At 46.8% G+C, this 26215-nt stretch overlaps 1 protein-coding gene across 1 annotated transcript; it reads left to right on the forward strand.

Moving 5' to 3' along the window:
- The first annotated feature begins 985 nt into the window (after positions 1 to 985).
- Positions 986 to 26010, forward strand: LOC118095127 (brain-specific angiogenesis inhibitor 1-associated protein 2-like). Its single transcript, XM_035136141.2, has 14 exons — positions 986 to 1064; positions 6050 to 6125; positions 6258 to 6344; positions 9228 to 9289; positions 9560 to 9631; positions 11921 to 12058; positions 15361 to 15513; positions 16038 to 16232; positions 17336 to 17564; positions 18200 to 18401; positions 19974 to 20045; positions 20448 to 20613; positions 20905 to 20945; positions 21631 to 26010. The coding sequence occupies exons 1-14, from the start codon at positions 1017 to 1019 to the stop codon at positions 21701 to 21703; spliced, it is 1614 nt and encodes a 537-aa protein (XP_034992032.2). The 5' UTR covers positions 986 to 1016; the 3' UTR covers positions 21704 to 26010.
- Positions 26011 to 26215: the final 205 nt, after the last annotated feature.

Here is a 26215-nt window from a genome sequence, read left to right on the forward strand (position 1 = left end):
TTTCGAAAACTTCAGCAGCCTTGAGTCCTGTGTGAGAGAAAACAAGGAATAATCAAAACAAGAAAGATGATCCCAGTTCTACATACACAATCATATTAATCTAATGAAGTCCCCCCCCCCTGCTTTTGGGACAATTATTTTCCTCCTCTTTAAACTTATGCAGATAAAATACCAGCTTCTTCATTTGATCTTCCTAATAAATATCGTTTAGCCTCATCATCCTGAACACAGCTAAAATTAACTTTTCAGACTTCGGACATCGTGTATGGGTTTCAAACACTGAATTTTGCTTTTGTAGCCTTGAGAAAAGCTTACAAAATCTTAAAAATTTAAGACGACGATCACCATGACTAACTTGCTAACTTTCATATTTTTTTTACACCTGGGTGTTTATTTCCTGATAACCTTAAAATCCAGCAGCATTCCCTAAGAGCGAAACACTGAAAATGACTCCAGAAGGGGAGATTAAAATAAAAATAAAAATCCCGACTAGGGACTTCAACATAAACCTCCCTCCACCCAAAACAAACGGCGCATTTCAGATGCTGGGAATCCAATTCTCCAACATTTGGCAACAGTATGTATATACCTCCATCACCCTGTGCATAGTACTATTAAAAAATAAGATAAAAATGGCGGTGTATATGAGCCTGACACGCTTTTACCCATCTCACTACCACGATCTATCTCTATCTATCTATCTATCTATCTATCTATCTATCTATCTATCTATCTATCTATCTATCTATCTATCTATCTATCTATCTATCTATCTATCTATCTATCTATCTATCTATCTATCTATCTGTGTGGTCCGCCTGCTAAGGATCCCGTTTGATTTCTGGCGCTGCTCTCCCAGCCTTTTCCTTCCCAGCTGATCCGGCTCCCAATCCCCTCCTGCTTCCCCCCATTTTAAGACCCACCCCTCAGGCCCCCACCGGGGGGGGGGAACCACAACCCCACCCCCTTTCTAACACGCCCCGTCCAGGCCCCACGGCGCTCACTGCCCCGGCATCATGTCCCGCTCGGAGGAGGTAAACCGGCTCACGGAGAACGTCTATAGGGTGAGTGAGCGGGACACTTTCTATCCTTCTCCTCATCCCTTCCCCATTCCCTCTTTCTTTCTTTCTTTCTTTCTCTCTCTCTCTCTCTCTTTCTCTCTCCATTCTTTCCCTTGACCCTTTCCTCTCTTCCCATATCCCCCCGTCCGTTCCTCAGCCAGCCCTCTCCCCTGTTTATTCCTCCTGTTCTTCCTTTCTTCCACTCCCCCCTCCGCCCCTCTCTTTGGCTCCCCTTCATCTCTCTCCCCACACCGCTTCTCCCCACCTCTGCCCCCCTCCCTCCCTGATTTGTGTTTCCGTCCTTCTGTTCCTCCGCCCCAGTCCTGCCATCCACACCCCATCGCACACAAGCCCTTTCCAGCACCGACACACACAAAAAAACCCCGTCCAACGCCCCCCCTTCCCCCCCTTTCTTTTTTGCTTTCTGGCTGTTCTTAACCAGACTTTTGTTCAGCTCCCAAAATCTTTTGGAAAAACAGAGCCTCAGAAAAGGAAGGGACAGTGAAAAGGGAGGAGAGGCCAGTGGGGCAGAGTTGTTACAACAAGCCGCCACCCCCCAAACCCCACATTTCCACAAACACACACACTTTGTGCCCCCACCCCACCCCGCAGCCCCACCACCACCTTTTGAATGCAGATAAATGTCCAGGTCTGGGGAGTTTCCCCTTCCTTCTAGTAAATAAAAGGGGGGGGGAACCAGACAAACCCTAATTAAGATGGAGAAGTTGTGTGAACTTTTTTAAAAAAGTTTTGCTCAGATAACGGAACTGTTCTGTTATTTGCAGGAGAAATGTAGTTACGGGCAACTTTATTATTCTTATTCTTATTAATCATCATCATCAACATTTGGTCCCACTGTTTTATTAGAAACTCAGCTGTGCCTTTGGACATGTGGATGGAAAAAACTCGGGGTGGGGGGGTGGGGAGTTCGTCAATGGTAATAGAAACACTACCGCTAATAAAGTGTTCTTGTTTTGCTCGCTTCCTTGGAGACACTTTGCTAAGGATGTGAGGCCAGATTCTGACCTGGGCTCCCTGCTTTCAATGAAATCTGTGGTTATCCGCTTTTCTGGTCAAGTTCAGATTGGAGCTGGAAGCTTTTGCTCTTTCTGTGTGTTTTCTTCTCCCATATGGAAATGAAGCAAATCCCATGCCAAATCCCAGCCTCAATGTACTTGGCCAGGAGGAGGGAAAACTTAACCCTTTCCGCTCCCCATCCTCTCTCCCTGAGATGTGTTGCCTAAACATCTTGACTCCAACTGGGTGGGATATTCTCTTCTTATCCGGGGAGGAAGCACGCACATAGGCCAGGGTTCCTGTGCTTTCTTTGCTGTCTTCGCGCAGCAGAGACACATCTGACAGCTGTTAAAGCAGATGCCGAGAAGGGGCCATTGCCTCCTTGGGGTTGGGAAGGTGGGGGCAGCAGAATGGCGCTTGTGTTGTCTGAAATCTGGGTCTTCAGAGCAGTTTTCCTTGGGTGTGTGGAGAACATTATACACGCCAGTGCTGTTATTCCCTCTATCTCCCATGTCTGGGCTGTGAGTTGTCGTTGGTTATGTAGCCAAAATGGTACCACCCATGAGCAAGAGGTATCAGCAGGCTTAGGAGAATCCCAAGGTTTGCAGGAGCATAAAATAATATTTAGGGTAAAAGGTAAAGGTAAAGGGACCCCTGACCATTAGCTCCAGTCGTGACCGACTCTGCGGTTGCGCGCTCATCTCGCATTATTGGCCGAGGGAGCCAGCGTACAGCTTCCAGGTCATGTGGCCAGCATGACAAAGCCGCTTCTGGCGAACCAGAGCAGCACATGGAAACGCCATTTACCTTCCCGCTGTAGCGGTCCCTATTTATCTACTTGCACTTTGACGTGCTTTCGAACTGCTAGGTTGGCAGGAGCAGAGACCGACCAACGGGAGCTCACCCCATCGCAGGGATTCGAACCGCCGGCCTTCTGATCGGCAAGCCCTAGGCTCTGCGGTTTAACCCACAGCTGTGTTTAACCTGAAAATGAGGAGCTCCTTCCCAAAAAACCAAATGAGGACTGAGCATGCTCAGTCAAGGCAGAATTCACTGTTGTGGAATGGAAAACCCAAGTGGTAAGGGAGAATGAAATGGACTGCATATTACTAACATTTTGTTGCGGTGCCCACTTATTCTAATTTTTTATTACATTTTTAGTTCACATTTCCTCAGAGGAGCTCAGGATGATGTAAGGTCCTTCATTCGATCGTCACAACAACTTATTGAGATGAGGTTAGACTGAAAGATAGGGACTTGGTCCATGGGCTTCATGGCTGACTAGGGGTTTGAGCCTGGATCTGCACAGTTGATTACTCTAACCATTACTCTGCAATAAGTTGCTGAAGGCTTTTTTGCGTCTGCTAGGCTAAAAGATCATATCATTATCTTATCATGCTAATGAGGGGGGCATAGGAATATTGTAAATTTAGAACAGAAAAGGCAAGAAAAGGCAGAATGTGATTGTGGCGTTCACCTGCATAATATTACAGGAAAGCAAAATACCCTTTTTCACATCGTGCGTGAAAATGTCTTTTTGTGATGAATCAACAGCAAAAGAATCAGGTGAGAATAAGGTGGCAGAAGAGACTATTCAGCATCTGACTACAGGAAAGGGATTTTTAATCTGTAGGTAGAAAAATAGCATCAAAAGAAGTGAGCTGGCTAACATCCTCCTCACTGTGCTAGATTTTTACTTGCAGGGAACTTTCATATGAGGGCCAGGTGAGACGTGTGCAGTTTTAAATGATGATAATGCCTAATTCTACCACAGGTCTAGGGTCAAAGATCAGTGGGACACAGCACCTTCCCAAGGTCCACAGGCAAGCTTGAGTCCAACCACTAACCCTAGATGCAGACCAGACCTGATTTCCTATTTCCAGAAGGGAAAAAGTACTTGGTAGCACCAGGGCAGCTCTCTCAGGTTTGGTGCCCTCTATCACAGTCCCAAATGATAGGGGGTAGGGAGAGGCGTAGACGCTCTGTGACCAAGGTTGGCCCTCTTTCACCACTTATTTCTGGTGAATGTTTAGGCCAGGCCAACTCCATTCCACAAGACATCCCTTCTCCTCTCCCTCCGTCCATCGTTCTGTCTGCTCCCTTCATCCCGTTCCAGTCTGCCTTTCCATCCTCCCACACATTCCTGTCTGTCCAAATAATCCTCCCTCCCTCTCTCCGTTTCCACCCCCCTTGGGCACTCTTGATCAGAGTCAAAACAAGATAAATAGCTTCCCGACCAGTAGCTACCAAGCAGCACACATGAGTCAGGGAGAACTGTAAATTTTGCTAATGCATACCTGTCAAAAAAGAAGAAGCAACATTAAAACCAATTCCTTCATTAAAATGAAATGAATAAAATGTCACAGTCCTTATCAACAATTATTTCTCGATCCCCAAATATATGAATTGACTTTTGCATATCAATATAACATACAAAATATAGGTCATAAGAAAATCTGTAGAGTTTTGATTGTTTTATTTTTCATGCAGAAATTATGTTAATTTTAATTTTATAGATGTGGACAATGTTTTTGTAAAGTTTAGGGTTTCTGCTCACTCTTGATCAAGGCATTGTGGTGGTTAGCATGCTAGACTACAGTTGGGTTGCCATGGGTCAGCCAGCACTTCTGAACCCACCTCATAGGGCTGCTTTGAGAAATATAGGGATATATATGCTCAGTTGAACTCCTTAGAGGAAAACATGGACAACTAAGCTATTTGACCTAGCTACTTTATCCATTCTTAGATTTCTCATCTATCTGCGGCCTGGTTCACATGTCATACTAAGTCAAGCCATGGTGCTCCTGGAGAGGATGTCATGGCCACATTGCTCCTCTCTCAGTGTTATACTGAGTTAAGTTGTGGTTTATCTTAGTCTGTCCTCTGCATCAGGGGTCATGGTTAAGCTCTCCTGGACAAACAACAAGCCATAAAGGACAAACCTTAGTTACAGCTTGTGATTGGTCTGGGGGAGATAAAAATCACAAACCCGGTTCCAGACAATACGCGGAGCTTAATGATGGCTTAGTTTAGTGCAGCTTCAGAATACCTGGGGAGGAACAAAACAACCCCAATCTACTTTCCCAGAGATTGCAGCTTCACAGTAAACCATGGTTTGTTTTGTTTTAGCATGACATGTCAACCAGGTCTGTGTATTATTTCCCAGGTACCCTCTGTCATATTCAACTCCCTGCATGCCACCGCGTACAATTCTCCCATTCCTTGTGCCAGATTATATATCTGCTTCCAGAGTATGTTATTTTGTTGTTGTTTTTTTCATTTGTAAGATTTTTAGACTACTTTTCTTCTTCTTTGGCGATCACTCGTAGCTGAGTAAGATTATCTTCCATGAATATGGTCTTAACAGTGTGTTCGTATGTGACTGTGGAGGCCAATTCTGGATCCATACATCCTTCCACAGTGGGGACATAAGATTGCAGGTGGGAGTTGATCACGGTGAGGATTTGCCAATCGTGCCTTCCTCTTAGCTCATTTCTCCCTTTTGTCCTGAGTTCATGCTTCTGCAAAGTCCAAAGTTTCACTAAGGTATACAAAGTAGTTTTCCAACCGTAAGAAGAATATAGGTTAACATCAAATACAATTTAAAATAAAACCATACAGAATTCAGACTCTTATCTTCTGATTTCTCTATCAATTACATTTATTACAAATGTAATAAATACTACTACTACTACTACTACTACTACTACTACTATGTGTCTCTTCTAAGCACTCGTGATTCATCTTGTTTTGCAAGGAAGTCCTCTCTCCTGATAATACAGAGAGAATTGTGATGCTAAGGGGATGAACCAATCACTTACATACTGATACTTCTAATTCCTGTGGATTTCAGCTAGGAAATGAAGCACACGCCTCAGCCTCTCTGTGGGAAGTTAAAGTGCCTAAACTTTGTCTGAATGATGCCAGAAGGATTTGCATTATTTGTTTGTTTTCTTCTCCCTTGTAACCAGGCGATTCTGGACCAATTCAACCCCAGTCTAAGGAATTTTGTTACTATGGGAAAGAACTATCAGAAAGCACTCTCAGGTAATGGAATGCCCCAGTCCAGCCCTTGACCTCAGGCCAGGTCAGAGTTGGTGTTCCTTAAAGGGGAAAGGTCTCTGCAGCTTTTGTGTTGAGAGTTTATGATTCAATGGTCCATCCCTCCACCCCTTGCAGGAGTTACAGTGGCTGCCAAGGGTTATTTTGATGCCTTAGTGAAACTCGGCGAGTTGGCCAGCGACAGCCAAGGATCCAAGGAGTTAGGTAGGTTTTTTATTTGACCTGTGGCCCCCTCAGGAGGGAAGAGACTTATTTCCTACTTCTAAACTCTCTCTAGAGCACTCTTGCTCGCGAATTTGTGCTTGCAAAAAGGTGTTAGCCAATTGTGACTTTGCAAGCATCATTGTAAGAGGCAGGCAGGCAAATCTGGAGTTGGCATAACCCCAGCAAACCCACAGCATCTAGTCTCTGTTTGGAACCACATAGTATTGGTCACTCCTGTTGCTCGCAAGTGGTTTCTTCCAGGAGGAAGAGGGGGGGTGAAGCTGCAAGAAGGTCAGTGTAGTGCAGGGGCACCAGCAGAGCCACTTCTAATCTGCACCCCTTCCGCTTCCCGTAATTGGCTGTGGAATATCTTCTGGGAGGCTTGAGTTGCAGCTCTGCTCCACCTGCCGAGCCGCTTCCAATGAGGATACCACTTGCACTTGTCTCATCATGTACATACCCCCATATCTGGACTATTGGTGGTGAATAGGACAGCATTCCATGTGTTCTTGGTGACTCCATGGAATTCTGCCCTTCAAGCATCATGGAATCATCAAGGGATGATGCCTCAAGAGAGCAAAGCCCCCACATCTCTGCTTCTGGGCAAACTGAGACATTGAGCCAGTTTGCACATTCAGCAAAACCATTTGGTAAAATTTCCTTTGGGCTGTGCCATTTCAGGCTGAAGGTGAGGGGGTTGGGTGTGTTTGCATGCTTGAATCCTTCCTTAATTTAAAAAACCTTGTATGTTTGAATAGCATGGCAGGGAGGAGAGTCTGGCCTCAGTTTCTCCCTGCCATCCTATTTTTCTGCATGAAGGGTTTTGTTTTGTTTCACTAGCAAGCATTCAATATCCACCCATAAGAAGAGTCTTCTCGATCGGGCCAGTGGCCCATCTAGTTCAGCGGCCTGTTCTCACAGTGGCCAAGCAGATGCGCCATTGGGAAGCCCGCAAGCCAGACCTGAATGCAACAGCAACACTTTCAGCACACTGCTCCTGGCAGTGGAGGCAGAACATAGCCATTGTGGCCAATAGAGCCTTGTCTCCCACGAATTTGTCTAATTCTCTTTCAAAGCCATCCAGGTTGGTGTTCAGCACTGCTTCTCGTAGCCTAAAACTGCACATGCCTAAGGAGATTGTTACTGCTTGGCTCTGCTGACGGTGTAAACTAGTCTTTAAGCTCGCCGGCTGTGGGGCCTTGTGGTTTTTTTAGCAGTAGCTGTTTTGTGGTGTACGAGTCTCCGCTGTAAATAGGGCTGCCAAGCAGCTAAAGATTTCTTAGTGGTTCTGTCAAACAATCCATCAATTACATGTAAATAAAAGTGCGGCAGGCCCTTTCTTGAGATGTTGAAGGAAATACAAGATAAGGTACGATTTCACAAACAAAAGCTACTGCTCATTGTTAGAAGCAGAGGCAATCTTTAATATTTCCTCTTTTCCATTCCCTGTTGCAACACCAGAACCAAAATAGACTCCAGCATAAACAAGGGTGCCCTTAAGTCATGGCCGGATTGATTAAAATGGGCCCCTACCATTAATCAACTCCACCATGCAGCAGAGGGAGGTAGCAAGAAAACTGTGGTGTTAGGGTGGGCTGTACCACTTCACAGGAGAGGTAGGGATGCCAGTTTTGAACACTGCCCCATCTAAACGCAACTCCCTGCAAGTTATAAATTGCACATAAGATGCAGTACGGTATAAGAGATTCTAGAGTCCTGCCCACTCCTTTTCATCCTGGTTACTATTTATTGGGCAGTTTTCATGTAGCTGAGCATTCAAACATGCCATCCATACCTGCAGCCTGAAATGGTACAGCCCTCATTCTGCTGCATGTGTATCCCGGTTATAAATCTGTTGATTGTTCCTCCTGTCTTGCAGCCCTAACTGTAATGCCACCTTCAGATAGGTTTTTAAAAATGTAAAACCTCAAATATAGTTCGGACACATTTTTTTCTGTCTAAATGGTTTGGGGCCAGGTTATGCTGTGGAATGGTCTTCTTTGGGAGGCTGGCAGGTTTTCCCCCTCTCGCGCGTCTTCTGTATCTTGTGATTTTGTTGTATACCTGCTTGCTTCCCTGGCCCAACCACCTCCCTTTGTACCTCACCCACCCTTTCACCTATCCCCTCACAGCTCGTCCCAACCTTCACCCTCATTTAAAGGATGGGGTGCCTTGCCTTCATCCATTCAACCACATTTAACCGGGGTGTGTGTGTGTGTGTGTGTGTGTGTGTGTGTGGCGGCTTCACAAAACAGCTTGCTGAACTCTTATGTGAAGCACCTCTCCCCCCTCGGTTAAGCGCCTGTCACCAGCACTGTTTCACCCTGGAGCTAACATGGCTGCTTCAACCACAGAGCATGACAACAACCTTAGATTATAATGTATACAGAAGATATTTGTGGTTGACAATGCTGTAAGCTTTTTTTTTAGGGCTCCTGTAGCCGATAGGCAGGGTACATATTTGCTTTTCTTTTTTTAAACACCTTTTTGTCACTTTTAGCTACTTAGGCAATAGGGCTGTGAACTGCTCCTGTGCTAGATCACACTTTCTTTTGGAGGGGGTGCTCCCATCTGGATGCCCTTTAGTGTGCGCTGCGTCACAGTTGTGTGAATTGCACAATGCACCCCCCAAAGCAGAAGCTGCAGAGCGGTGCTCAAGTTTGTGTGTATGTACCGAGTTGAAGGCCTCCTTCCACGAATGCCTGCCATCGACATTTGGGTTCCAATTAAAAGCTGGTTGGAGTTCTTTGGTCAACTCCTAGGAAAGGAATTAACCCGAAAGGAGATTATCCAGGGACAGGCAGAGTCCAGGGGACAAAGGACCTTTTCATAGACCAGGGAATGTCTGGGGTACATTAAGCCTCCAATCACCTTGACCTACAGGTGACACGTTGTTCCAAATGGCCGAGGTTCACCGTCAGATCCAAGTGCAGCTGGAAGAAACGGTAAGTATCTGTATGTGATGGGCCCATTTAGCCTGGCATCAGGCCTGCCTGAATCAGACTGATGGGCCTATTTAGACCTCTGCCCTCTTCCCCTCCTCACCTTTGCTGCCTCCAATCAGGACTGCAGACCCACCTATCCTGGTATTCTGTCATGTCCAAAAGCCATTCTCGGGACCTCTAATCTATGGGCGGGAGGGGGTGGCACTGGCCTTCCTGACTCTTCCTGACTCTCACCCTCTCCTTTCCTGCTTCTCTGTCACCTGGTCCCAGCTGAAGCTTTTCCACTCGGAGCTGTTATCCCAGCTAGAACACAAACTGGAACTGGATATCAAGTATCTGATGGTGAGAGAAAGATTAATATCGGAACCCTCCTCTTCTGCCATTTCAAGTCTGTCTGTCTGTTGTCATGTGTATTCATCCGCCCATCACTTCTTGTGCAATATTCTATCCGAAGCGTTAATCTTTGCTAGGGCTCAGTATCAGAATCTATGTATGCCCCAAATGTCTGAAATAATGATGAAGGAAAGTACCCGAATGTGTGCACGTGCAGAATGACTTTCCCTCACCACAGAGCCTGTCACAACATTCCTGGAATTTCCAGGTCAAATAGTGTCACAGTATGGCTTCCAGGAAGGCATGGGCCTTGCATTTGTTTTATTCATAAATTAAACGCTGGTTCCATCTCTGTTTATATACATTTCCATTTCTTACAGTTGGCCATTTAGGGAGGTATCTAATTCAGTGTTTCTCAACCAGTGTGCCTCCAGATGTTTTGGGACTACAACTCCCATCATCCCTAGCTAGCAAGACCAGTGGTCAGGAATGATGGGAGTTGTAGTCCCAAAACATCTGGAGGCACACTGGTTGAGAAACACTGATCTAATTTACCCACAGAAGAGAGTGCCATTGAGGCAAGGATTTATTCAGCTAAGCATGGGTTGTGATGTTTCTTTCATCTTGTCTTTATCTCACAATAATTCCCTGCAAGGAAGATGAGACTGAGGGATAGTCAGAGTCTATGAGAAAGCAAAGGAGACAGTGGTCAGCACTTCTTCACAGGCCTTCACTTCTCCGGAGAGCTTCTTGCTAGCCAGAGGCAAAGCCCAAACAAGGCCTTGCTATTCATGTGGAAAAGCTTGAGGGCTGGGCACTCTCTTGAGAGCCCTCTAGGTCAGGGACTGGGAACTTGTAGCCCTCCAGATGTGGTTGAACTGCAACTCCCATCAGGGAACTTGTGGGTGGCCACAAGTTCCCCACTCTTGCCGAAGGTGAGGATGTGCAGCTCAGCTCTAAGACCGGCTGTGAAGAAAGAAGGGTCCACTGTCAGCAGGTCCTGTTTCTGCCAGGTCCAAGATTTCTCTCAAGAGAGACCCAATTTGGCTCAAGGCCAGCTGTTGTCCCTCAGGAAAACCAATAATGCATTCAGTATGTTGTATTGATTTGAGAAGGCATTTTCCAGCTTGTCATTCTGTCAACGTGCATCTGTCCAGGGGTGGAGAACCTCTTGCTCAGGTTGAATGCGGCCCTCTGGGGCTCTTTGTTTGGCCCTTGGGATTCTCCCTATACCACAACCTCTCCCCAGAGCTCTGAACTCTGACCCTGCTCCATCCCCTCCTCCAGTAACTGAGACAATGCCTCTTGCTTGCCTGGATAGAGAAGTGCGAGCTGAAGTGTGGCTGAAACTGTAGCCTACCTCAGTGTTTCTCAACCTTTTTTGGGCCATGGCACACTTGTTCCGTGAAAAAAATCACGAGGCACACCACCATTTAAAAAGTTAAAAAAATTAACTCTGTGCCGCCCTATATTATAATTATGACTGTAAGAAACACTTGCCAAATATTGCTTTCAGGCGGGTCAGCGCTGCCGAGTTCTTAAAAGATCCGGGTTTCTGATCCACCCCACCCGACCCCGCCGTCCCGTATCTTACCCTGTGCGTGTTCTCGGACTTGTGAGAGGACGATTTGGTCTTCATGCCTCCGTGAATTAGCAACAAACTACCTTTTGAATGATGGAGATTGAATATTTTAAAAGTAGCTACTTGAAGTCCGCTCGATTTTCCAAAAAAGAGACACACGTGCGGGTGCGGCACTATTAGCTGCTGGGGGCTGCCATCTTGGCTAAAGGATTCTGGGATGATCCTGTCACGTGAGGCATGGGGAAAATGGAAATAATGAAAGCTGATTGGTCTGTGGAAACTAGAAGGGGCGAAGAAATAGGACGCCCAGGGAGGTGGAGTTTGCAGCTGCAAAATCGCCCTTCTCGTCGCCGCACGTCGCCGCACACCAGCCAGCGTCTCGCGGCACACTAGTTGAGAAACGCTGGCTACCTTATATAGATAAGAGATAAGACATCCAATGCTCTGCCCATTTTTGCCTCTGGCCCTGCCCACCCCTAGCATGCGGCCCCCTGATGCGGAAAGGTGGCCCTCAGACTGAACAAAAGATTCCGCACCCCTGATCTACTTGGTCATCCGAAAGGAATAAAAGCTCAACAGCCCATTTCTTGAGCTGCTCTGTCTATTTATATGTGGAATGAGGCTCGGAGAACCAGGAAGGATCCTGTTCCTTCAAGGCTGACCTGGCTATGTACTGTCTGGTGCCCTCCTTCCTTCCCTCCCTCCCCACCTCCTAGGCCACCCTGAAGAAATACCAAGGCGAGCACCGTGCCAAAGCAGAGTCCATTGAAAAGTGTCAGACGGAGCTGAAAAAACTGCGCAAGAAGTGCCAGAATAGCAAAAACCCACAGAAATACGGGGATCGCGAGGTGCAGGTGAGATTGGCAGTGGAGGAGGGAGGGATTCCATAAAGGGAAGTGCTTAAGAGAACAATGGAAATGTTGCTCGCTCCCTTAGGGAACAGTGTCACATCCTGCCAGAAGCAGATATGTGGAATTGCAGGTCAGGCTATCTGGGCAGGAGACAAAACAGCCTCATGTCTGCCTCTCTCTCTCCTCAAGTTAAGTGTGCTTATTTACAAGATATAAGATAACAAGTGAAGCTACCTTATCCTGAGGTAGACAAATGACCTCTCTAGCCCATCTACAATCTACCTTGGCTGGAAGCAGCTGTTCAAGCAGTGGTCTTTTCCCTTGTCCTGCAGTCTAGGGTGTCTGGGATTAAACTCACAACTTTGCACATCACTCACTTTTTAAAAAATAAATAAAAGAATCTCGTAACTTTAAAAGTTAGTCCATCTCGTGACATATAATATTAAAGCCCATGAAGTTCTGAAGAGAATGGTGTTTTTAGTTTTGACTTATCTCAATTCTAAGCTGAGCTTTTAAGGTGTTTTCATAGTCCTGCAAGGCCAGAATGGTCAATTCTCACAAACGGGATGGGATAAAAAATTAAAATTTTAGCCTCCAGCTACATTTCATTTAATAATAATAATAACAACAACAGCAACAGATAGGTTACAGGGGGAAAATGGTACACAGCAGAACAACCTTGCTAGTATGTGTTGTGTTTCAAAATTTTGAAAGTGTATATAATATTGGGACGTTCTGTTTGTGTAAATGAAAAAATACAGATCTGGATGCAAAAAAGGTATAGGAATATTGTTGTTTGGAAGGTCAGCTTTCTAAAGTTTCTCAGTGGAGCAGGTTACACTCAGGACCTGGCTACTCCATACAGATGCCATCTGGGTGCTGGGATTGGGGTCACTAAGAAGTTTATGTCTTTAAAAGGGTTTAACATTCTTTGGCTGTTTAGTGCCTGGAGAGGTAATCTCTACAGAGGGGGTACCTGGATTGTTGACAGTAATACAAAGAGAAATGTACACAGTCTCTCCGCCAGACCCGTGCATATACCCTATTGTGTGCACACCCGTAAGCGCAAATACAGGCAAGTGCATACGTGTGCAAATCACACACGCCTTGTGCTTTATGCATGCACACCCTGTACCCAGAGCCTTACACAAACACCCTGCTTGTTCAGAGTGCAAGTGTAGTGTGCTGCTTTTGCACACCCGCCTTCACATGCACAGTCGGTACACACTTACACAGCAAACCTGAAAGGTCGGGCAAAGTTTCCCTGCGAGGGGATGGGGTCCTGTGCATGGAGAATGCTGCAGAAACGTTGTGTCCGCCTTGATTCAGATGTCACCCGTCTCCCTCGCTCTCTGACTCAATTTGGTCTGGTGCCCTGTCTCCCCTATCTACCACCCGCCACCTACCCCCATCCTGTGAATCCTAGCAGCAGCGTTTGGCTCCGGAAAGGCCCCTTTTGTCAACCTTGTTGCCGCGGCAACCATTACTTCAGGATCAAGGCCTGCTCAGGCTAGAGGCCGCGAGGAGGGGGCTGGTAGGGGGAATGGGGTATGGAGATAACCCTTCAGCTCCTGGATCTTATAAGGCTGCCCCTAGCTTCCCAGGATATAAAAATCAGTACAAGCCCTATGTTTCTTAAAATTAGATTACTGTATATTCCTGAGTATACGACTACTTTTTAACCCAGGAAAATCTTCTCAAAAGTCGGCGGTCGTCTTATACGTCGGGTCGTATTTCTTATACAGCGAGTATATCCCAAACTCTATATTTTATCTGGAAAAGTTGGGGGTTGTCTTATAGGCCCAGTCGTATTATACGCCGGAATATATATGGTAGTTGTTTCAGAGCACCTTTGCTACCCTTTTGTACTCACAATTGGGCTGAAATTGGAAGGCATGAGAACAGGAGTACAGTACATTTGAACGCTAATGTATCTGCTGATTGTAATAATATCTCTCTGTGAGCCGTGCAGCTTTCTAAAAGCTGAACAGCAGTTCCAGCCATGAGCCAGGGAGAAACTGCATTGGGCAAATGTCTGATATAGAATATAAAATAACAGGGTGTTTTATCTCACCTCACAGGCAACATTTCAAAGAGCAGGGAAGAAATTACCTTGAACAGGGGAGAGGGGCGGGAAGAGCCCAGAGCATCAAAAGGTCAAAAAGCCGACAAGAAAGAGGCAGGAGGAAGGCGGGGATGAAACCACAAAATGATGCTTGAAGTGAAAAAAATTTTTATTATACAATGTGATACTGCCCAAACATGTTTTGACTTGTTGCATTCTTCAAGGGCACTAGGAGAGATGATAACAGCAATGTGTTAAAAAAAAGGTACTGAGTAAAATACTTGGAAGTGTTTCCGGCTACAATCCTAAATGTGCTTGAGAGTGAGACCCATCGAACAGTCAGACTTACTTCCAGGTGAACATGCACAGATTGTGCTGTTAAGGCTAAACTCGACATAGCACCATGCGTCCAATGAACAATCACACATTTCGTTCTGTTTTTTAAAAAGTAAATAGCAGGCATGTGGGGGTGATCTGTATTAGAACTGGCTGCTTAGAGGGAGAGGAAGCAAAAGAGATGGGTGTGGGGAGCCTCTTCTGCTGTGGTCTCAACTGGAAATGAGACTCCTTTGCTGCTATTTTATTATTTTAAAAAAAGAAATCATGAAATTGCTAATTGCGTGAGTGGTGCCGTGCCTGATTTGACCCTTACTGTTGCTGGTTAAGTTTCTCTGTTTTATTACTCAGTCTAACCAAAGAGTTTAGAGACTAGAAGACATATACAGAACGTATTCAGAATTCTCCTCTACACCAGCTCCTTTTCACCTTTTTTTGAGAGAGAATGGAAGTTAAATATACCTGGTTCGGTATGATTTTGAGGCAAAGTGTATTTTTTATGCAAGGTTATTATCGTCAGTTTAATAATCATTGTTGACATCTCTCGCACTCGCTCCTGAAGAAGGCGACATGTCAAAACATGTTTCCACAATGTATAATAAAAAAACGATTTCGCTTCAAGTATGATGTTGCATATTTCACCTCCTTCCCCTCGCCACCTTTTGGCTTCCTAAAGAAATCACCCCAGTTTTAAACATCCTTTTTATTGTAAGCCGCTTGAATGATTTCTGTCAAAGGGTAGCGGGATATACATTTATGAAATTAAATGAAGTGTGCTACATAATACAGTATAGGAGAGACTAAATGGTGTTCAGCACTGCTATGCAGGCCTGGGTGTGAAGCAGTTGGGCCTCAGATTACAACATGATGGTTCCTTCCCTTCTCATGGTGGCTTTTGTCTTAGTACGTGGAGATCATGAGCACCAAACAGAGCGAACTGGATCGATTCGTGGCTGAAGGCTACAAGGCAGCCCTGACGGAGGAGAGGCGCCGGTACTCTTTCCTGGTGGACCGCCAGTGTGCAGTCTCCAAACACTTCAGCAACTATCACACTAAGGTGAGCTGCATCCTCTCCACCCCAGGAGGGATTAGAAGCCCCTGTTTCACTTTCCCTCTCCCCAATGTAGGCCTCAGGAGAGCGAATCAGGAAGGGCCATTTGCATTCTGCGATTCCGCGACTGCACTGCAGAATTTGGCACGGGCGCGGAATTTATCATTCTGAGACACTGAGCCAGGGTGATGTGGTTAGAGAATATTAGAATAATAGAACTGCCAGTGCTTTGGACTGTGCCAGCCTCCCTGCCAACTTGTCCCTCTCCCTCCCAGTAAACAGCAGTCACACAGCTGTTGGAAGGTCAGGTAAGTGTTGCCCCCCCCCCGCAAACTATGCTGTCTGCTCCTGTACAGGCAGGTCTAGGTGAAATCTGGGAATTTGGAGTGGGGAAGAGAACTCAGCACAACTTCCTGCAGTCTGGAGCTAAAAGACAACCGCTAGTAGCTTAAGCAGGACGGGGTGGAAGCCGGTTGGCTAAAAGAAAAACAAGCAACACGGACCTTGTCCTTCTTTTCATCCCTTTGCAGGTACGGGAGCTGCTGGCAGCCAAGTTGCCCATCTGGCAGACGTCATGCACTCAACCCACCCGCTTACCAGAGCGGGCCCTGGCCCTGGTCAAGCTCACAGCCAATAACCTCTCTGGTGGGACTCCCATACCAGCCACTGATGCCCTCCCTGGCTCCAAGGTCCTGGAAGAGCTCTCGGAGCTGGGGCCAAACCACGTGAGTCCGTGGGGTGGACTGGTGAACAGGCCGCTCATCCTGGGGGCCCCAACCTCCCTCTTTACTGCCAGGATTCAAATGGCAGCTCCCAAACTACTAATGTGACACTTTAGCCAACTATGAAGAAGGACCACACTCGCCCAAAGGTTATAAGAAGTACTGTTTGTGGGGGACAGGAGGCGGGCAGGTGTGGAGGACTCCCTGGTCCTGAACGGGGTAACTGTGCCCCTGAAGGACCAGGTGCGCAGCCTGGGAGTCATTTTGGACTCACAGCTGTCCATGGAGGCGCAGGTCAATTCTGTGTCCAGGGCAGCTGTCTATCAGCTCCATCTGGTACGCAGGCTGAGACCCTACCTGCCTGCAGACTGTCTCACCAGAGTGGTGCATGCTCTAGTTATCTCCCGCTTGGACTACTGCAATGCGCTCTACGTGGGGCTACCTTTGAAGGTGACTCGGAAACTACAACTACTCCAGAATGCAGCAGCTAGACTGGTGACTGGGAGCGGCCGCCGAGACCACATAACACCGGTCTTGAAAGATCTACATTGGCTCCCAGTACGTTTCCAAGCACAGTTCAAAGTGTTGGTGCTGACCTTGAAAGCCCTAAATGGCCTCGGTCCAGTATACCTGAAGGAGCGTCTCCACTTCCATCATTCTGCCCGGACACTGAGGTCCAGCACCAAGGGCCTTCTGGCGGTTCCCTCATTGCGAGAAGCCAAGTTGCAGGGAACTAGACAGAGGGCCTTCTTGGTAGTGGCGCCCACCCTGTGGAACGCCCTCCCATCAGATGTCAAAGAGAAAAACAACTACCAGACTTTTAGAAGACATCTGAAGGCAGCCCTGTTTAGGGAGGCTTTTAATGTTTAATAGACCATTGTATTTTATTTTTCTGTTGGAAGCTGCCCAGAGTGGCTGGGGAAACCCAGCCAGATGGGCAGGGTATAAAAAATATATTATTATTATTATTATTATTATTATTATTATTATTAGTTCTCTGTGCGGCGGGAAGGTGGGGCAATAGGATGCATCCGGGTTCACCTGTATAATTCCCTATCCGTTCTTTGCTTTCTCTCTTCCCTTCTCCCTCCCCCGATCCCCCGCAGCGTGCCTCAGTCCAGGAGGTGATGCCGTTACCAAATGGCGACTCACACCGTGGGCGGGGATCTCGGGACTTGGGGCACCCGCCGGTCACCGAACCCCTCACCATTACATCAGGTCTGCCACCCACACAAACCACTCAGGCCCCTCTACAGACCAAGACCGCTGACAGCTATTCCTGCACCCTGCCAATGCCACGCAAAATGTCAATGGAGACCCGCCTGGCGACGCTGGGTAAGTGCCCCAGGTTGGTTTCGATCTGCAGCCCGTCTTCCTTCTTTAGCCAGCACCAGTTAAAAACCGGGATGAATGGAATGGGACTCTCACTCTGTAATTTATGCCATCTGATCAGTCATGTTTATGTTGAATTCTCGTCAGAGCTCCAGATTGTGCAGTGTCGGGACAGAACAAATTCTGCCCATTCCCTTAAAACAACAACACCGATATTGGAGTTGCACGATGCCACTTTTTCACCATTGGCCAGGATGGAGGAAGAGATGCAGAACTTGAAGAGAAGCCATAAAACCTTTTGAGCACTGATTGTAAGAACTGTTGGTGACCTGTAGAAGTCAGTGGGTAGCTTGCCACACCTCCACCTGTGTGATGTCTCAGCAGAGGATGTGGAGCCCTAGCAGAGTCTTCAGAGATTTCCTGCTCCCATCAGACAGCTTCTTCCAGAGTCTCCAGTTAAGGGAAAAACTCCTCTCTCATACAGTTCAAAGTAACTAAGTGTTTATTGTCTCCAGACGCTAAACTATATTCTTTGTACAGCTCTTCCGGTCTTAGAAGTAAATATACATATGTACAGAGTTGATCCACTAACACTCTCGCCTTTTCCCTATCCCAATTCTGTTCCCGTCTCCCCACAGTGGAGAACAAAACCCTGCCCCGCATCAATCCTCTGTCGGTCCTTCCTCCACGGTCTGAACGGCGGAGGGTCCAGGCGATATTCTCGCATGCAGCAGGAGAGAACAGCACCCTGCTCAACTTCCAAGAGGGAGACATCATTCTTTTATTAGTGACCGAGGCACGGGATGGCTGGCATTATGGGGAAAATGAGGCAACCAAAATGTAAGCGAGATCCTCCCCCTTCTGCCCCATACAAACACAACTGGTAGGCTTTCCCTGTTGGATGGGTGGGAATTTACCCTTACCTGTGTGGGTCCAGGTCATGTGTGCAGTTTGCAGGGACCAGGTATGAGGATCCTCTTGCAACCTCTGCAGGGGGAGGGAGAGAGGGGAGGCCTGTTCAGCTTGAATAAGACCTGTAGTGCAATAGTAGCAGAAGGCCCCAGGTTCAGTCTCTGACATTTTATAGAGCAGGTGATGTGAAAGACCTCCGTCTGAGATCTTGGGGAGCTACTTCCAGCCACAGTAAGGGATACTGGACTAGATAGACGTCTGTGGACCTTACAGCCAGCAACCGCTCGACTCAGCTCCCTTGAGGTGAAGGGCTGTAGCTCAGTGGCAGAGCATCTGCTTTGCATGCAGAAGGTCCCAGGTTCAGCTTCACGTGGGGCTGGAAGAGACCTCTGCCTGAAACCATGAGCAGCTGCTGCCAGTCAGTGTAGACAATAGAAGAAGAGGAGGAGGAGTTTGGATTTGATATCCTGCTTTATCACTACCCAAAGGAGTCTCAAAGTGGCTAACAATCTCCTTTCCCTTCCTCCCCCACAACAAACACTCTGTGAGGTGGGTGGGGCTGAGAGACTTCAGAGAAGTGTGACTAGCCCAAGGTCACCCAGCAGCTGCATGTGGAGGAGCGGAGACGCGAACCCGGTTCCCCAGATTACAAGTCTACCGCTCTTAACCACTACACCACACTGGCTCTGACCACTACATCAATGGCCTAACCCAGTGTTAAGTACCGTATTTTTCTGTGTATAAGATGCCCCCATGTATAAGACATTTTGGGGGACTCCAATTTAAGAAAACGCCCCTCAACTCTACCCATGTATAAGACGAGCCCCAATTTTAAACCTTTTTTTTTTGTTTAAAAAAAACACACCCTAGTGTTATACACAGAAAAATATGGTGGCTTCCTATGTTCCCTTGCAGAAGGGTCTGGGAGTCCAAGGGTTGCATCCAATGCTAGTCCTACTCAGAGTAGACTTCTTAACATGACCAATTTAGGTTCATTAATTTTAGTGGGTCTACTCTTGGTTGGATGCAACCCCAGCTAGGAGGCACTGTCCTTCAAGAACAGGTCCAGCAACCTGTTCTCACAGCAGCCAGCCAGGTGCCTTGGGGAATTTGGAAAGCAGGACCTCCCAGCCCCCTCCCCACTTGCAATTCCCAGCAAGAGTCATTCAGAGGCATACTGCCTCTGGTGGTGAGGCCATTGTGACTCCTCTGCAAAGAACACTGGCTATCAGCCTTTCTTGGTTTTGTGACTAAACCAAGCTCATTCCCTTTTCTTGAGAACCCTGATCATCTGGGCTGCTAGCCCCTGCTGTTCCTTAGCCCGCTAGGTGACCTCCCCAAACCTCTCTGCCTTGGCTACACCTGCTTCTGCCGCTTCTTGTCCTTAGCACTGACGCTTCTCAAGCGCAGAAAGAATAGGAAGCAGTTGTTGGCCCTTTTCCTTTCTGCTCTTAAATGTCTGCTTCCCATGCTTCTCCCTCCCCATTTCGCCTTTTACAGGAAAGGCTGGTTTCCTTTCTCCTACACCCGGCCCTTCCCCCCAGCCGAAGGGTCTGACAAACCGTTCAGCAGGTAAGGTGGGAGATGGGGGGGGCAGTGCCTCAGAAGGAGATTTGGCTGGTGGTGGAGGGACAGGACAATTTGAACCTTTGAGACTGATTGCCTTAAGGGTCTCCAGCGGCTGACCTTTGTGGGAGCTGCTAATGTTTTAATACTTGCCAGTCAGCAAGGGATTACGTGGGAATAGGGCTTCCTCATCCTTGTACTGCAGTGGGCTTTGTGCTCACCTGCCTCTCCCACTGCTAGATATATATAGGTAAAGATATAGATGGATCAAGCTGGGTGGGCTAGGTGCCCAGGCTTTAGGATTTCCTCCAAAGCATAAAGAGGGAGAAATCCTGGATCAAATCTAGGAAGCAAAAGTCGTTTGGCATGAATTGCCTTAAAACTTTCTCCTTTCCCTTTCCTGAGCAGCTTCCCACTTAGCAAGATGAACAGTAGCAGCACAGGAAATTTGGACCGAGCTGGGTCTCCCCCCATTGGGCCCGACGGTGGCGACGGCCCACGCTTCGGGCCTTCACCGCGTGCCGGTGCATCCCGCCAGCGCCCTTACAGCATGCTGAACCCAGACCTGTCGCAGGTGAGTTTGCCAGGTGGCTGTGTGTGGAGAAGGAGCTGGAGAGCGCTAGAGGTGCCCTAGCCACATCTGTCCTCTTAACGTTCATGTGCTGCCACCCAGTGGTCAAAGACCACTAAGCAACATTTCTTAGCAGAAACGATTCAAAATTCAAGTTGCAAATTCTGCAGTGCAAAGTTTTTACAGTTTTGTGGCTTCGTCTGCTGATCTGGGGTTTGGATCTCTTGAGTATCTGCCTTTTGCCTAAACTGAAAAGATTCTCTGAATGCAATTCTTTCTCGTTTTGCTTCCCAGCTAGCAAATGAATTTGGCAGTCCAAGTGGCTCCCTGTCAAGGTAAGAAACCCTCCTGTGGCTTCCACAGCTGTCTTTCTTCCTGTGAGACCTCCAGTGCCCCAATTCTGATATAATTTTGCATATAGTGCTTTAAGAGTCCCAGAGAGCACAGGGCACCATGAGCAAAAGCTTCTGGAGTGCCTTGTGATTCAGGCCTAGCTGACGCATTCAGGAGAGTGAAGTGGTAGAATGGATTGCCCTTCTTCAGGTTACAGGTGGGAAAACTGCAGCTTTTCAATGCTCCTATACATTTAAAAATAAATAAATCATGCAAACAGGAAACTAGCACTGTGGGCAAAAGGCCAGGCTAGAGCCTTTGTCCCTGAAATGTGAGTCTTATATTTGCAAAGTGGGCTTCTTTGTTTTAAAATGGAAGAGCATTAAAAAGTGTTGTTTCCCCACCCATTGTCTGTTCTCTGTATTCTGCATTGTCACCTCATTTGATGCCATATTGAGCTAACCCCTATGAGACGCTTAATCTCAGGGTTGTGGGTTGGAGCCCCACGCTGAATGAAATATTTCTGCATTGAGGTGACCCTCATGGTCACTTCCAGCTCTACAATTCTGTGGTTCTGAGAGTAACAACTCCCTACCCAGAGCTTCAGAAAGCATCCTTCATGATCTGGTGCTTCCTTCCTGCCACGGTGACACTTATCCTTCTCTGACTTACCCTTTCCTGCTGCAGGACCAACCCATTTGCTCACATCAAGCTGAAGCGTACGGTGACCAACGACCGCTCAGCTCCGCTCATCCAGTGAGAGGTGTGGCGATTGGTGGAGCCAGATTGCTGCACCCACTTCCTCTTTTGACCCCACCGTGTGGCCTTTCCTACCTAACAAAGCATTCCTGGCTTGGAGTCGGCGCCACAGGCCAGACCAGGCCTGCCTCCTCATCACCCCTCTAGTTGCCATTGAGAGTATTGGGCACGGACTGTTGTGTGTTGCGCTCGGTGGCAGAGATTTCCTGCAGGGGACACAAGCCAACAGCAGAAGGACAGAGAACGGGACAGAAGAAGGCAAGCACAGGTGTAATAGTTGGAGGAACAGAGGCAGAAGAAAGATCGAGGATGTGGGACTGGAGGTCAGATGGAAGAAGAAGAAAACTAGGGTAGATAGAGGAGGACTCAGAGCCACTTCTCACATTGCAAAAAAAATTTAAGGAAGGCACGTCACTAGATCTGGGCATGTGGATGCAATTAATGTTCCTTGGAACTCAGTGGCAAAGTTCCCTTTTTAAAAAATTGTATCTAAGTTGCACCCTCATATTTTGAAGTAAGGCCCCATCATTTCAGTGGTATGTATTCCTAAGTAAGGCATTTCAGACCAGATTGAAAGTGAGGTATGGTTAAATCTCATTAGAAGCAGTGCGATTTAAGAATTCCTGACTTCCCTGAGCCTTAAATTTGCCTCACTTTCTCTGGAATTTGTGTGTACAGAGCATGGGTTCAACTGCCCAGGTGGCTCCCTTGATGGCTGCAGTTGTGATAGCCTGGTCCTTCGAAATTTTAGCCCCTTAATGGCAATAAACATCATGTAAGGGGTACAGTAGATCCCTTGTGGTTAAAAAGGCTGCCTATGGTGAGATCATCCCACAGAGGGACCACTAACAGGAAGTCCCCCGGGTCTACCCCTGCAGTATAGAATTTAGAGATTTCAGGACTGAGAAGGGGAGAATAGTTTGGGAGAGAGAGGAAATGGGTGATCATTGCAAACGGAATTTGGGAAAGGCTGAATTCAAGGCTGAATCTCACTTTCAACATACAACGTACATCAGTCAGTTACGCAACATCACTTGGCAGCTGAATGTGTGAACTGACTCCATTGAAAAGCATTGCATTGGAAGGGATATGAAAGTTGTTTCTGCAATATATTAGGTATGCATTGGCCTACTAATACATATGAATTCCTCACTTCGTAATTGCCTTCTTCGAGCGGTAAACATACCCACTTTCGGCAGCCCTTGGCTACTTGAGGGTGAATAGATGAGCAGTCTCCACTGACAAGTCATTAACTACAGGCTGTATGAAAACGCTGTTGGCATTTGATCTACAGTGGCTGCTTGAGACTGAGAGACAACTAGCCCATCATTATAATCTGTGCAGGGCAACGAGGTGTGTTAAAGAGGAACTGGGATTTATGTTTCCTGGGTTTTCTGGAAGTGCAGTGGTTGCTGAGCTATTCTCCGTGGGCGGCTGGGTAGTCCACAGACCTCGCCGAAGCGGTTCACACGGCTAGGGAGCTTTGACTGCTCTTCAACCAGAAGTTGCAATACTTTCACAGAAAAACAACGCCGACCATCTCCCCAATAGCCCTTCATTTTCCTCATGTGTTCACCATGTAATTTATATTGATTTGTGTAGCAGATTTAACCATAACTTCAGCACATTAGGATATATGGCCATCTGCGAGAATAGATTTTGTCATCGTCCCAACATAATGTAATGAGACGTAGATAGAAAACTCAGGAGTCAGGACTCCTGAGTTTTTTGGAGAGGTAGCTAACTAGAGAAAGGCATCTGGGAAATGTTAAAATAATTGAGGATGTTTCTTAACTTCAGTTGCTGGGAGAAGAAAACAATCTGCAGCAATATGCATGTCTTGGGGAACCAAAATGCAGGCATTTTGGTCAAAACCCAAGCTGACTAATTCAGATGCAAACATTTTGCCTGAAGCAGTTATTTCTCTTTTGAGAAAGGGGCATGTTGTCCCATTTCCTATGCGGTGCCTTCATGCCATCAAGCCACACATTTTAAGGACTGGCATGCTGCCCCCTGTGGGCAAAGATGTGCCATTGCAGACTCCCTGTCCTGGCCACTTTGTCTTGGTCCTTGACCTTGCCTCCATCTCCCCCAGTTTCTGGAAACGTCCATGGCCCATCCCTCTTTCAGACCTGGGATAAGCAATCACGAAAGCAATACCTCTGTTGATGTTCACAACTCCATAGCAAATCAATGGCCTTTGCCACAGGGGCCAGGAAGGGTTGAAAGAACCACAGCCCTTTGGACATGTGGTCAGAGCTTGTCAAAGCAGGAGATAAAATGTTTCAGCTGTGTAAATGGGTTCCGTGTGGGGTGGCAAGGACCCCTCCTCAGCCATTCTGTCGCATCCCCTTGTATACTTTGCAATATTGGTTGTCCTTGGATGTTGATTGACATTCAGGGTGGGTGCAATTGGCAGCATTAAAACTTACAGTGGGTGGTTGAAATGGCAAGGTCAGCAAAATGAGCTACAGAGAAGTAGCTGCCCAGCTGTGTGATATGTTTTCAAAAATTGGCATATAAGACCAGTGTTTGGCTTGGATAGGGTTAGGGAAATGGCATATGGATAAGGCCAAATTGGATCCACGAGAACGGTGTGAAGAAGGCTAACTGGTTTTGTGCCCTCGTTTTATGTTTCTGGCGTATCATCCAAAGCTGAAACTTGCTCATCTCCTCTGCTATGAGATGTGTGTGCGCCAGATGCTGGGGAAGTCCACATGTGCAAGGCAAGGCAAGGGGGGTGCTGCAGTTCCTCCTTGGGATATGGCACCAGAAGTGTGAAAAGTGAATGCGTGTCCCCTCTGCCCTCCGTTTCCATGTAATGTCTGAAGCTGCTCTCCTTCACAGAAATTCCCAGTAGGACAGCTGTCACCAGTTTGCTAGGACAACTACTTCTTGTACTATGGACAACCAAATATAGAATGCTTTTTTGGGGTGAGGGTGGGGAAGAGGAATAAAATGTGGGATTTGGGTGTGGCTATACAATTGCAAATGTCCTTTATGAAATAACCAGCTGCAGAATTTTCTGTAGCAGATTGTTGATCGCAGAATGTGATACATTATCTAAAACCTATGCAGCTGGGAAGTGTGCCTTATTAACAGCAAATGCCTAATTTCACCATACTCACAGCCACGGGCTTAGCCAGGATTTATGTTAGGGGTGGCAGGCTTTATGTTGGGGGGCAGAACCCCCTCCACTAGAGAGAAATGACCCAAATCCCCATGTTGGTTTTATGTATGCGTGTTTCTTCTTGTTTTGCATGTTTTTGTAGAGTCAGTTCTGGGGGATTTTGCATTCTGGATATTTCTACTTGGAAAGCCTGTAGTGCAAGTTCAAATTGCAGAATTTCATACCTGAGATCAAAGTTTTCAAATTCTGAGCATGGAAATGATGTGAAAGTTTTTATTTGGGGACATTCTGCTTTGAAGGAATGACAGAGATGGCAACGTTTGATGTGCAAGAGCACTCATTGTAACACACTCAAACAAAATCAGAGTTCTGCTGTTTGCTTTTAGAGGGGAAAGCAAATTGAATTCCATTCCAGCTTATGTGTGCTCTGTGGCCCCCAAGTGGAAAGAATCCATCCTGTCCCACTGCTTTGTTCGGTTGACATAGTTCCAAGGGCAAAAATGGGTCAGTGCTGGTGACTAGTTACAAGGTGGTGCCTTACCTTGATGTGCGTGTAACAGCTGAGTAAACTGGTTTTGTTTTTGTTTGTTTCTTGTCCTTCTAAGTGGTGGGAAAAGAGGGAGTCTTCTTGCTGCATCTGCATCAGATCAGAAATCTAGGGAAGCATCGGATAGTAAAATTCTCCTCCCTTCTCGGTAGGATAATATAAGGCCATTAGTTCAGCAAGTGTACCTCACAGCAAGTTACCCATCAATAAATAGCTTTCTCTTTTTATTTAATGAGTCTGTGTTTGTGTGCGCACACATGCACTCTAAATATGTACAAGTGTACATAGCTGGGTGCTTGGTGTGGCTCTGAACAAAGTGTGGAAAGGATATGATGTGTTCCATTTGGGGGTATCGGGCTTGTGTGTGTATGCGTGTGTGCGCGTGTGTGTGTGTGTGTAAGAAGCATCATTGCATAGGGACACATGAGGTGTGCAGCTATCCGTGGCCGTGGGAGGGAGTCTCTCATTAGCTATGTATATATCTCTGTGTCGATACTTCCTAATTCTAATATTAATAAAGTTTAATATAAACCTACTCCTGCTCCGGTTTTCTCATTCTCTGGAAACCAAATCTCACAGTGGGCCAGTCAAGGTATGCATGGGTAGCAGGGGGAAATTGTGACAAGCACAATTCATTAATGGGAATTTTAGATTGTTCCGTTTCTAGCAGGCATGTGCTAAATGCAACACATAAATGAAGAAAATATTTTTGCATTTACTCACTTAGGAATTGGTGTTTATATCTATTCTGTCAGGCAGTAGCATCCGCTGTGTGCATACCACAGGAAAAAGGCAGCAAGAGAGCGTTGTGATAGGCCCCAGCTCCCTGCAGCATG

The sequence above is a fragment of the Zootoca vivipara genome, chromosome 13 (assembly GCF_963506605.1).
Source record: "Zootoca vivipara chromosome 13, rZooViv1.1, whole genome shotgun sequence".
Taxonomy (NCBI): Eukaryota; Metazoa; Chordata; class Lepidosauria; order Squamata; family Lacertidae; genus Zootoca; species Zootoca vivipara.